Genomic DNA, 13,327 nt, shown 5'->3' on the forward strand with positions numbered 1-13,327 from the left:
ATGCCCCTTTTATCTTTCCCTTTTAGTCCACTCAGATATGACCATTTTGCTCTGTGTAAGCAAATCTTACTGCAGCTGTGGTTGCACATGCTGAGACCATGAAGGTGTGCTTTTGAGGTGTGCTTTTAATTCAACTTCAATCATATTTTATTTAAGAATACTATTCTGTAATTATCTGCACATTCTTTACTTAATACTTGTAGAATATCTGCACTTCTGAAAAACAGAAAAGGAGCATATAAAACGGTAGGAATGGGTTAGCTCTCGTAATTCATCCAATATGATAGTTAGCATTCCTTGTTCATTGTCTCCGTGTGTCCCTGCTAGGGATTTAGTTCTACACCACATGAATTATATCGATCTGTGGTTGTCATACTGTTATGTGGCTAGGGAATTATTATATGTATATTTAGTTCTTGACATTCTAAAACTGCATTTCCTTTGGGCATGGTGTGTGATTTGGAAGCTGTAGTCCTGAGTGATTTTGGTAAATATTATTCTAACGATGGATTAAAAAAAAAAAACATGTGGTGCAAAAACCTCATTATGTTGGCATTGAAAAACACAATATGCCAGATGGTTTATATGACAGTTCCCAACTTCCACAACTGCCATTAGTTTATCAATAACAAATAAATTTGAGAGAATCAGCATGTCTCCAGGGTAAGTCTTATAACAGATCAGACACCTGCAGCTTCCAGCATTCTGTACCTCCAGCAGAAAGTCAGTTACTGTAGATAATACCAGAACTTTTGAGCAAATAAGCTTCTGCTCAACTGTGAAAGTACCAGTGGTACCTGTAAATTATGCATTCACAAAATCCCAGCAAAGCACCCCTTGGACAACAAATACATTTTTTTTTTAATCTTCACTTATTCTCAGTGTTCATTCTTGCAGAGCTCCCTGTTTCATCATTAAAACAAAGCTTAGATCAATCTTTCAGCAGAAATTAACATTTTCTACCTTTCATTCTTACTGTATGTCTTTCACTACAGATGGTTACAGATATCATCCAAACTGCAGGCCCAGTGTCACGATTGTCATCCCTCCTCTTAAGGGCGCTCAGGACCTTTCGTATTTTAGTTGATTACGTGCACCTGTCCCGTTTGTCCATCATTATTTAAGCCTGGTGCTCCCGCTATTCCTGGCTCAGCATTGGAAGATGGACGTCCGGAAACCAGGAGACATCCAGGAGAGACCCGATGGCATAGGCTTCATCACAGCAAATCTATTATCCTCTTTGTTTTACTTTTACAGGGTTCAGAAATGTAAAAGAGATTACCGTTCATGTGTAGACAGACAAAGATAACCCAGTGCTGGGCTCTTCAGGTGATTTGGGAAATGGGGTGAAGTGTCTATTTACGGTAGCTTTTGCAATGCTCCATGCTTTAGATGGTCTGTGTTCTAATGTGTTTGCTAGTTGAGGTATTTTAATTCAGATTGACTAGACTTATAGGCTCATTACTTGATTACAATCCAACATGCTGGGAAAGGGGTCACCATAGTAGCCTGTTGGGAACCATCCATGGGCACTACATGCCTATTGATGCTTTAAATGATCAATAAACAGAGACATCATTTCCACACCTAGAGGATAAATACCATCTTCTGAAGGAGCGGCTGCATCAGGCCCTGCATTGTACCCAAGTCACCAGTTGCTGCTCTGCTTGCGTCTGCCTGGGTCTGTGCTTGCCGCTGGCAGCGCTACAGGCTAATTCTGGTGCTAGGACTAATTGTATAAATTGCTGCTTTGACACCACAATTCTTCATCTTGACTAACCTGCTGAGATCAGTGAAGCAAGAAAAGAAATTTGTGGACGAGTAAATGTTGAATTTGGGAACAAACATCAGGTGTACATACAGTACTTCCAACTTACAATAGACTTCCTAGTGTTCACGTTGTGTGAGATCCTCTCAATAAAGTAAAGCTGTTTGGATACCAGGAACTTTTTCTTTAACTGTACCATTAATTGCAGTGTTTTCAAGTAAAACATGTTTCAATAGTTTTTCTGCTCCTAATACTAACATTCCTGTTTCACCCACAGCTTCAGAAAGGGGTAGCCTCAGCGGACAGACATCTTCGTTTTGAAACACCTGTTTGGGGTGAACCAAACTTTTACCCCACCACCAAGTTAAACCGACACAAAGACAGCAGCTGATGGTTGGAGGAGTTATCTGCACTCTCATCTCTTGCACATGATCAGGTGCCTGCTCCTGGCTGTTGGAGACAGAGGTCCTTGAGGTCCTCTGGAAGTATAAATATGAGGAGGGAGATGTCTGTGTCTACTGTTACACCCTGGTCCCAATCTACAGAGACAGCAAGAGATACACCACAGCTTCTTCGTGGCTCTGTGTTCTCATGCAGAACCAGCACTGACAACAGATGCAAACTTTCTTCGCAGAAACAAAAACAAGGTAAGAGAGAGCAGAACTGGTTTGTTTTTAATAAAGAGTGGTACACACTGTATGGAGACTTGAGTTATTGTCCTCTGGGCTAAGCAGAATATCTATTCAAACTGATCAGAAGAGTGACAGTCGAACGCCATTATGAACATACTGTGGGAAAACCAAGATAATGGTAAGCATTTGTAATTTTCATTAAAATTATTGAATCTTTACTATTGTAGAGTTCTTCCTTGTAGATGACCCCTCTTTAATACTGTTTCAGAGCTAAATAAATTACATTACAACTAAATACATTGGACTATTAGGCCATCTGAGGCAACTGGATTAATATTAACAAATGAATCCAAGGATCTCTTACAGCTTTCTTGAAAGAGATTCCAAGGTATCAGTTTCAATCAAGAAGTGGTGGATTGAGATGCTTGGTAACTGACAGTCTTACATAAGTTGATTAACACTAGATGTTTTATCAAAATGAATCTGGCACTGACAGTGCAACACTCTGAAGGAGAGACACTTTCTGGTGGTATCAAAGTGTTCTCAGACTAGGCAAAGAAAATCAACTCAGCTCTTTATTCACCAGCAGAGGAATTCTAATTCAACTGCAGATGTTTTCAGTTTTGTGTCAACAATGTATGCAAGTGTTTTACAATGCACAAAGAAATACCTGATTCATTTGTTCTCCTTTCTCCTTTGTTTAATCAAAGACTTTCCATTCCTACAGTATATGTAAATACTGCTTTTACACCTTAAACAAAAAACTTCACAAAAATTATGTAGTGATTGCACTGGAGGAGTATAATCTGTCCAGGGAAATAGGGTTATTTGTTAAGTAAAGTGTCTTGACCAAGCACTGGAAGGGTTAACAATGAGAGCTGTGAATTTTCTGTGTGTTTTATTTACAAAGGATCTACAACTCATTAACTGGCAAAATGCACAAATATAGCCAGAGCAGAGCCATGGTGTGTTAAACCTTATTGAGGATGCAGGTACAACAATAAAACAACAATAAATGTTAATAATAAAATAAGGTTAATATTAAAAAGGGTGTAACATATTATTGATTACTAAATATTATAAAGTACAGTAGTAATAATTATTTTCAATGGCTCCTTACTACCACCATGTACTATATAAAATAAATATATGTATGTATTTAATAAGTAAAACCGTACACATTCTTTATTCAAAATGAATTTAAATATGAAAAAAAGTATTAATAAAATATAAATGAAGCATTTATATGATGTGTCACTGTATAAACATGTCAGTGAAAAGAGAAGTGTTTGGTTATCCACATGACACATTTTAGACTAATGTCTCAAAAATGGATTTCTTTAATTGTGAAATGGTTTGTCAGCCAATGCCTGTCTCTAAGGAATCAAATACCATAGTGTGTCATTGATATTAAGGGAAACAGGTGTTCCACTTAGATTTAATTGCAACTATGAAACAGATTTAATGTGCTACAAATAATATGGAATGCTTGATTTTAGATCCTTAAAAAACTACAAGAAAGTTTGCAAACACTTTGATAGTCTTCTTTAGAAGGAGAACAGATGACAATGTTATTGATGTACACAATGGCTTTACCACTAAACTTTCAGTGAATGTTTAGTTTACTTCGGTGTGCTTTTTTTTTTTGCTGAACATTGATGAATAATGATTGAGGGTATTCAAAGATTTAAGCGTGTTTTGCAGTCAGCCTGAGACGGTTGCTTCAGATTCCAGAATTCTCAAATAATATACTGCCTTGAGCTCATGAAGAAAGTGCAGCAGAAAGCTGGGATCTGTCATGATGTATACAGTATCTCTACATAATGATGACTTTGAAACAGTTTCAGATTGTAAAAAAACTGGATGCATTACTTAGATGTACAAATATTATTCTACACCTCTGTCTCGCACACATCTAGGCTTGTTTCTTGTCCACATCTTGACCTACAGTATATCTTCCACACATCTTCAGCAGAGTGGTGGCTCTGTGTCTGAGGATCTGCGCCTGTGGGTGGAAGGTTGCCAGTTCAAATCCCGCAGCCAGCAGAGGAATCCTAATCCGTTAGGCCCCTGAGCAAGGCCCTTAACCCCAACTGCTCCAGGGGCGCTGTACAATGGCTGACCCCACGCTCTGACCCCAGGCTTCTCTCCCTGCCTGTGTGTCTGTGTCTCATGGAGAGCAAGCTGGGGTATGCGAAAAGACAAATTCGTAATAAAAGAAATTGTATAGGGCTAATAAAGTGATGTTATGTTAGTCCATATTACTGCTACATGCTGAACTTATTTTAAACTAAAATAGTTGCTGTCAGTTCCAAGATCCTCTTGCTAAGAGGTGAACCACATCTTTGAAACACTCTGCTTTCTTTGAACCTTCACACAGTCTTTCATATTGAAACTAAAGGTGTCAATAACTTAGCACAAATAAGGTTCACAATACACATGAGCATGGCATAATTGCAGAAATACAAAATTTGAAAATTTCATGTAATTAAACTAAAGCTGTGTAGGGTCCTATGTTGCTGAGTGCTGAGCTTTTTTTTATGAAACTTATCATTTCTGAACAATATTCAGTCTAGTTATGATTGTATGGTGTAATGAAAAAGACAAAAATCTAGTGAGTTACCATGGAAACATAAACCTTTAATAAAACTGAAAATTAAAACCTTCATGGCAGTTTCACTCATACAGACAGAATCTAAGAGTCTATAACTTTTGGGTGTTGATTTGCACTGTGGTATTGAACATGACTGACACACTGACACTGAATTTGAACAGTTTGAGACACTGAAATTCTAAGAAAATGACAAAGTTTTTTGTCATGATTATGAGAAAAAGTTTAGAGAAGTTACAGTATTCTAAATTATAAATGAGCTAGTTTTTATAGATGTAGAAATATAAAACATTCTATAATATTTACATGGCTTTTCTTGTTTTCTTCCTGTAGGAACTGAACAATTGCAAGTATGGCAGTGCCACTGGCAGAAACCCCTTGGCGCTCGATGCCAGATGAGATCCAGCATCCCTATTCCAAGTTCTCCGACTGGAAGTTCAAGCTGTTCCGTATCAAGTCCATTGAGAAGGCTCCACTTCCCCGGGAACAAGAGACCCAAACTGCCCAGATTATTTTATCAGAACCTTCAAAAGATGAAGAAATGATGGGGGTTAAAAGTCCCTCAATGGGTGTCATGAAGCTCTGCTTGGGAGCAAAGACCAAGGAGACTGTGGAGAGCAGTCGAGTGGATCTGAAGATTGTGGAGATAGAAACCCACATGGCGCGACTGGGGTCTCTCTGCAGGCTCTGTGGTGGGGCTCTGAAAAGAGGCAAGACCAACCTGGAGCATGAGGTCCAGGGCCCTTTGGATGACACGAGCCGAGATGCGCTAAGGAAGATGGGGTGCAAGGCCCGAGGCTGGCCGGAGGTCATTCTGAAAGTCTTCAAGGTGGATGTGACAAGTGACCTAGAAACAGTTCACCCCACCTTCTTCTGCCACCGCTGCTGGAAGGTGGCTATGCGAGGGGGAGGCTTCTGCTGCTTCTCTAACACTCGAGTTCCCCAGTGGAAACCGCATTCAGCGTACTGCAGGCTCTGCTCCCAGACAGGCGTGTCTCTCAAAAGGAAGTACAAGGCTCCCAGCTCCCACATAGCCAAGAAGACCAGGTTAGACCTTCATGATCGAGGTGTCAGGGGCCGGAAACCCAAAAGTCTGGGCAACGGCAAGGCGTGGGCCAAACCTCATGCTCAAAGAAGCTTATGGGTCAAAAAGATCACAGGCTGCAAAAACATCCACCTCAGCGCTAATCTCCTTCTTGGGGACTACCCAGCTGATTTTGTCCGTTCCGTCAGCTGCCAAGTGTGTGATCACCTGCTTGCTGACCCTGTCCAGTCATCATGCAAGCACCTCTTCTGCCGATCGTGCATCCTGAAGTACATTCGTGCTCTTGGAACCCAATGCCCTGCCTGCAGGCAGCCCTGCATCCCATCTGACCTGGTCACTCCAGCTAAAGCTTTTATGGTCATTCTCCACTCCCTCGTGATCAGGTGCCCAGCGCAGGACTGTGACGAGCATGTGCGGTTAGAGGACTATGGGGCGCATACCCTGAGCCACCAAGAAGGCCAAAGCAACGACAATTACTTGCCCGTGAATAAAGGAGGGAGACCACGTCAGCACCTGCTCTCACTGACCCGCAGAGCCCAGAAGCACCGACTGAGAGGGCTGAAGCACCAGGTGAAGGTGTTTGCAGAGAAGGAAGAAGGGGGAGACATCAAGTCCGTCTGTCTCACCCTCTTTTTGCTGGCCCTGAGAGCAGGCAATGAGCACCGACAGGCGGACGAGCTGGAGGCCATGATGCAAGGTCACTGTTGTTACGATCTCTGATCTAAAATTTGCAAAAATTATAATTGAAGGATTAATTGATGAAGAAATTCAGTAAGAGTTATTTAACTGAATATAATGCTGCTGCTGAATTCCTGCTGAGAAATAAATTGTAACCAGAGGCTATTTTTATTCATATAATTTCAAGCTAAATGAAAGGCAGGAAAATTGTTCTCTTACTCATATGCAATGAATGTGTGCAGATAAAAATACCATAAGCACACATAATTCACTTTAACCATAGTCCATCTCTCTAAGGAATAAAACCAGATGGCCTTTATTTTCATCTCAAACCACAAGATTAATCTAATCCTTTTATTGTTATTAATTACCTTTATTACTAAACATTTAACACAAGAAAATCACTTATTTTGGAACTAAAATCATGTTTACAGTTAGATAGTTTTAAAAGCTTTTTCTCTGTGATTCAGACTCTCTTGGAAGTCAAGATTGCAATATATTTATCCATGAATGTGTTTTACCACTTATTCTCTTATTGGAGTGGTTTGGATATCTTTTTAATTTCTCTGTTGAATGCTTCCATTCAAAACAAAAATGCATTATGTGTTTAATTTAGCATTAAAAATAATGCCTTGGGGAATGATTGTCATTGCAGGACACCTTAAAAATGTAAAAAACAATGTACTGTTACTTTATATACATAAATAATCTTACAGCCAGTGCAAATAATTATAATCAGAGGGCAGGTGAAAATGTTAGTTTATTCAATATGAATACAAAATGAGCTACAGTAACAGTATATTAATCTTAACCTAACACATAGGTTTTAGTTGTGGTAATGTTTATGTAGTGGTTAAATTTGATTAATTTGACAGAGCAATTTCTTGTATTTTCAGGAAGAGGATATGGGCTACATCCTGCTGTTTGCCTTGCCATCCGAGTCAACACCTTCCTGAGCTGTAGCCAGTATCACAAGATGTACCGCACTGTCAAAGCAACCAGCGGGAGGCAGATCTTCCAGCCTTTGCACACCCTCCGTAATGCAGAGAAAGCCCTGCTCCCAGGATACCACCACTTTGAGTGGCAGCCAGCACTGAAGAACGTCTCCACCAGCACAGATGTAGGGATAATAGATGGGCTTTCGGGCTGGACGCCTTCTGTGGATGACCAACAGATGGACACCATCACTCGGAGGTTTCGCTACGATGTGGCTCTTGTTGCAGCTTTGAAAGACTTGGAAGAGGACATTCTGGAGGGCATGAAGGAACAGGGGTTGGATGATAGCTCCACTGAGGGCTTCACTGTTGTGGTCAAGGAGTCCTGTGATGGCATGGGAGATGTCAGTGAGAAACACGGGAGTGGCCCAGCAGTTCCTGAGAAAGCCGTCCGCTTCTCCTTCACCATTATGTCCATTTTGGCTCGGAATGAAGAAGGGGAAAATGTGAAAGTCTTCCATGAGCTGAAACCGAACTCTGAGCTCTGCTGCAAACCCCTGTGCCTGATGTTTGCAGATGAATCTGACCATGAAACACTAACCGCTATCCTGGGGCCTGTGATGGCCGAACGGGAAGACATGAAAGAAAGCCGTCTAATCCTTTCCATCGGAGGTCTCCTGAGGTCCTTTCGATTTATTTTTAGGGGAACAGGGTATGATGAAAAACTGGTTAGGGACGTAGAAGGACTTGAGGCATCTGGCTCAACTTACATCTGCACCCTCTGTGATTCGACAAGGGCAGAAGCTTCCAAGAACAAGGTGCTCCATGCAATAACTAGGAGCCATGAGGAGAACCTGGAGAGGTATGAGATCTGGAGAACCAACCCCTACTCAGAGTCTGCAGATGACCTGCGCGATCGGGTCAAAGGAATCTCGGCAAAACCCTTTATGGAGACCCAGGCATGCATCGACGCATTGCACTGCGACATCGGGAATGCCACTGAGTTCTACAAAATATTCCAGGATGAAATCGGAGAAGTCCACCTGAACAGCAGCCCCACCAAGGAGGAGAGGAAACGGTGGCAATCTGCTCTTGACAAACAGCTGAGGAAGAAAATGAACCTCAAGCCAGTCATGAGAATGAATGGCAACTTTTCACGAAAGCTGATGACCAGAGAGACAGTGGAGGCAGTCTGCGAGTTGGTCCCCTCCAAGGAGCGGCAGGAGGCCCTCAGGGAGCTCATGCATCTCTACATGCAGATGAAGCCTGTTTGGCGCTCCACCTGTCCTGCCAAAGAGTGTCCTGACCTGCTCTGTCGTTACAGCTTCAACTCCCAGCGCTTTGCTGAGCTCCTGTCTACCACCTTCAAGTACCGCTACGATGGAAAAATCACCAACTACCTCCACAAGACCCTCGCCCACGTGCCTGAGATCATCGAGAGAGACGGGTCCATCGGGGCTTGGGCAAGCGAAGGGAACGAGTCCGGGAACAAGCTCTTCCGCAGATTCCGCAAGATGAATGCCAGGCAGTCCAAAAGCTACGAGTTGGAAGATATTCTCAAACACCACTGGCTCTATACTTCCAAATACCTCCAGAAGTTCATGGAGGCGCACAAGAATTCAGCCAAAGCACTGGAAGCCACCATCAATCCAGCGGAGACCCAAGACGAAGATATCGATGTCATGGACTCACTTGAATTTTGAGCAAGCCAAGGCAGTGCTGTTGTTTTCCTAAAAACTGGTTCTTGTTTAGAACTAAGGCTGTTGGCCAGGAAGACCGAGGAAAAAAACAGTCTTCAAATTAGCTGCGACAGCCGAATGGCTTGAGTTCGGCCACTTACTGTACTGTATATGATCTAATTCAGGCTGATTGATGGAAGGGAGGAAGTAAGACTTTCTTTAAGGCCTATATCATGCTACAGCAGACAGTTCGGTCATAAGAGAAGAGAAAGAAGCATATGACTTTTTAACAAAGATCTGCAAATTACTATATGCTTATGTGGCTTTGAGGATTTAGGAAGTATATTGTTTTTGTGAGGCAAAAGTGTTATTTTATTTGAGAGTCTCAAGGAATTATTAGTAGTGAGAATTATATTTATATACTGTACATAATCTACAGTACAGTATATCTATTTTGAATCACATATTTTTTACTTTGTTCAGCGCTCCGTGGAGACAACACTAAAATTGGAGCATTTCATTACTTTAAAACTAACAAAAAACGTGCACAATCCATTCCACTAATGCTCTGCTTTTGAGAATATAGTGTTAATTGCTTCATTTTAAAAGACATTTTTGTTGTCGGTGTAGGAGAGACTGTCTTTTGAAGGTTTTAGTTTCAATCAGAAAACTGGAGATAAATGTAATTTATGGAGATGAAAATATTCTACCTCACATTGGGAGACCAACAATATTAGTAAATATAATTATTATAAAACTTTAGAATAATAACAGAACTAAGTGCATATTGTAGCACTATAACAGGCTGTACTGTATATGTATTTGACTTTTGTGGGCAGGAGTCAATATTTTGGTGATATGGAAAATACACTTGATAGGGTAAGAAAACTAGATTTATTTTGCAAGATTCACAGAAAGACAGTAAATTTGAGTTCAGCAAAGGCTTAATTTTTACCTTGCTTCTTACAAAACCATTAAAATATACAAACTAACCAGTTTACCTCACAGCAATATTGTGCACAATATTAATCTCAATTGAACTTTCAATTAGTTATTTTTAATTTTAAACATTTAATAATGTTTACTGTTTTATATAATTTTGTTTCTTAGTTTAATCGCTTAGTTTGTAAAGTTTAAGTCTGGAGAAAATATTATTTTTTAATGTTTATATTGTGATTTGTTTTTAAAAAAAAAAAACTTTTATCTCCATGAAAATCACTCACCACTGGCTAATGTCAAAACCAAGATAAATGTCAACTAATTTAGATAAAAAGAATCACAGTAAAACTTAAAGTAATCAATAAGACATTTTGAATATGCTGTTAAAATTTTGGTTGAATTAAAAAAAAAAATCTGAATCTTTGTCTTTATATATTTAGAGTAGCGTGAAGCATTATATTCTTAGTCATTAAAGGCATATTGCAGTGAAATAGCAATTAATATGCTTCATGCCTAATAGCATATTGCAATGAATCATTGACCTAATGCAAAAAAGACAAGATTGTACTGTATCCCTTTTTTTCTGCTGAGGACAAAAAAAAATGTCAAATGAGATCATTTCTAATCCAATTCCCTTTCCAGAAAATGGGAAAGGACATCTTTCCAAATATTTTTGTCTCCTCTGTCCAGATCACCCAGTAAATCCCAACTAAAATCAAACATAATGTCAGAATTTAAATAATATAGGAAAAAGTAATAGGTTTATTCCATGCTGAAAAGAGAAGAAAGAAAACACAACGTTTCGGCTGTGGAGCCTTCTTCAGGTGTGAGAAAAACAGGGTAGCAAAACCTCCTGAACTACTTTAAGTAATATATTTTTGATCTGCTTATTTTATTGCGTGTTGAATAATATTCTAATGTTATTATAAAGTAGGACTAAGATACATCTTAATATAAATTGAGTACATGCTATCTGGTATTGATCTCTCTCACACACACTCATATCAATAAAGTATAATATTGTAGACATACTGTATATTGGCAGCAAAGTGAATCACTGATGCAGAACATGTACAGTATTAAAGCATTGTTGGCACAACTAAACAAAGTAGCCTAAAGTCATCCATTGAGGTGCAGAAATGCATACAAGATAAATGAGCATTTAAATACATTTCAAAGACGTACAAACGGCAAGTAAGGACAGCTTCTCAAACCATATTACATTAAACAAGAAGGATGGGAAATATCAGGTATGCAAGTACAAAAAGATAAGATTAATGAGTCTGAACCAGGAATCTGTGAACAGAGGAAGGTCTTTGCATGATGCCCTTCTGTTATTTATTTCAGGTTTATACAAATATCTTCAAGAGAGGTGGTCTATAGGTCAGTTTCTCTATAAACAGTAAAATTATCTTTTAAAGCAGACAAAAACGCTGGAGTTCTGGGCAGCCTTTCGGGTAAGCCTGTTGTTACCGTTCCTCACTTCCGCATTTACCAATAGCGTGGGTTCCGCCGCAAACGAGCAGAAAACAAAACTCTTAAGAGCAATTCAGTTTGTCACTGTCTGCTGTCAAAGAGCATTTCTTTGCAGATAACCTATTATAAATGATCTAGCACCGATTTTCAATTTAACGATACGGGATTTATCTGCATACGTTGTTTATTGAGATGCATGTTTACGAGTAGGTTTTGCGAGCTGGAAAAGGACATAGAAATGAAATATTTTACAGCCTAAAAATATAACTTTTCTTTATTTCTTACTTTTGTTACTTTTTTAAATCTTTTTCAGTTTAGTACTGTCTTGTATTAACTATGTGTTATTGCTGATATAAATATTTGATAATGTTGTCCTACAGTATATTGTAGTACAATGCGAAGACAAAGCAGTTGTCTACCCCAGTCATTTAGAGGAGTGTGTTAAGAGCATACAGTATGTTATCCAGCAGCTTTTAAAGCTCAATTGATAATCAGTTGATAATCAATAAGTATTACATATAGTCTTGTGGACTTCCATAACCATCAATAAGCAACCCTTTCGATTAGTTAAATATAATAGTAGGACATACAGCAATAGTAAGACATACAGAAGATTTACATACACATTATTTAAGTACCTATTATAAAATGCATTATCTTTAGTTTGGTTTGTGAAACATTCAATGCCTTATACTGAGGTTAAATTTTCAGTCCAGTTGAGAACTTTGTTTATTATGTTATTACACTAATTTTCCTATCAGTGTAAAGTGGGAGTGATGAATTTTTACTTTAGGAAAAAAGTTGGTATGTTGAATATTTTTTTGAATTATTCATTCATTTCTTTTGTTTATTGACTTATTATTGGTATATTTTATTATACTGTTGTTTTATTAAATTTGATTTATTCCTAGGGGAGTAATCATTTTTTTTTGCAGTTTACACATTTTACTGCTATTGGGGTATAGCTCAGTCTTGGAGATTATTTCTGCATGTTTAAAAAAAATACACTATTTTGTTACAGTTAAAGCACTTTCATTCATATGACGTATGACCACATCACTTGACTGAGATGCGATGTTGCCACTTGTGAATTATCAATGCACACTTGTTTGCAAAGCAACATCTCTGTTTATTTAATTGTTTTACTTTTTGTTATTTCATATTGTTGTTTTAATTATAATAATGAATAATAATTATGTTATGTAGAAAGGAAATTAATAAAGGTATTGAAAAAAATCAGTGCTGGTCCTATGTTTAATTACATGTTATTAGTAGTCAACTGAAATTTATACTCTGGGCCTCATTTTAAATCTTAAAAAAAATGCGAGAATTCTTTTAATTCTTATAAACTTTACAGATGTTTCCAAAATCCAATATTCAGTGTTGTTGATTCACCAGAATAAATACTGTACAGTTTCATACATGTGAGTTCTTCCAAAGAACAAAGACTTTAATACTGCAGAAGGCAGTCAATTAACTGTAGCCATAACTGCAAAATTGCTTTATATTAAAATTTGACTTATAGGTTTGGGGATTTGGGATTTTGCAGTGTTGATGTCTACCA

General features: G+C 38.7%; 1 protein-coding gene across 1 annotated transcript; it reads left to right on the forward strand.

Annotated features, from left to right (window-relative positions):
* The first annotated feature begins 5,355 nt into the window (after positions 1-5,355).
* rag1 (recombination activating 1) lies at positions 5,356-10,369 on the forward strand. The gene is made up of 2 exons (XM_088611494.1): positions 5,356-6,753; positions 7,631-10,369. Exons 1-2 carry the CDS (start codon positions 5,364-5,366, stop codon positions 9,370-9,372), a joined length of 3,132 nt encoding a protein of 1,043 aa, XP_088467620.1. The 5' UTR covers positions 5,356-5,363; the 3' UTR covers positions 9,373-10,369.
* The last annotated feature ends 2,958 nt before the right edge of the window (positions 10,370-13,327 follow it).

Source organism: Lepisosteus platostomus, chromosome 18, assembly GCF_059453375.1.
Source record: "Lepisosteus platostomus isolate fLepPlt1 chromosome 18, fLepPlt1.hap1, whole genome shotgun sequence".
In the NCBI taxonomy this organism is placed as follows: Eukaryota; Metazoa; Chordata; class Actinopteri; order Semionotiformes; family Lepisosteidae; genus Lepisosteus; species Lepisosteus platostomus.

Excerpts from the sequence above, each read along its gene's own strand:
- rag1 (XM_088611494.1), top strand. The coding sequence starts at position 5,364 with ATGGCAGTGCCACTGGCAGAAACCCCTTGGCGCTCGATGCCAGATGAG. Across the intron at positions 6,754-7,630 it reads GCTGGAGGCCATGATGCAAG|GAAGAGGATATGGGCTACAT; the intron begins GTCACTGTTGTT and ends TTGTATTTTCAG.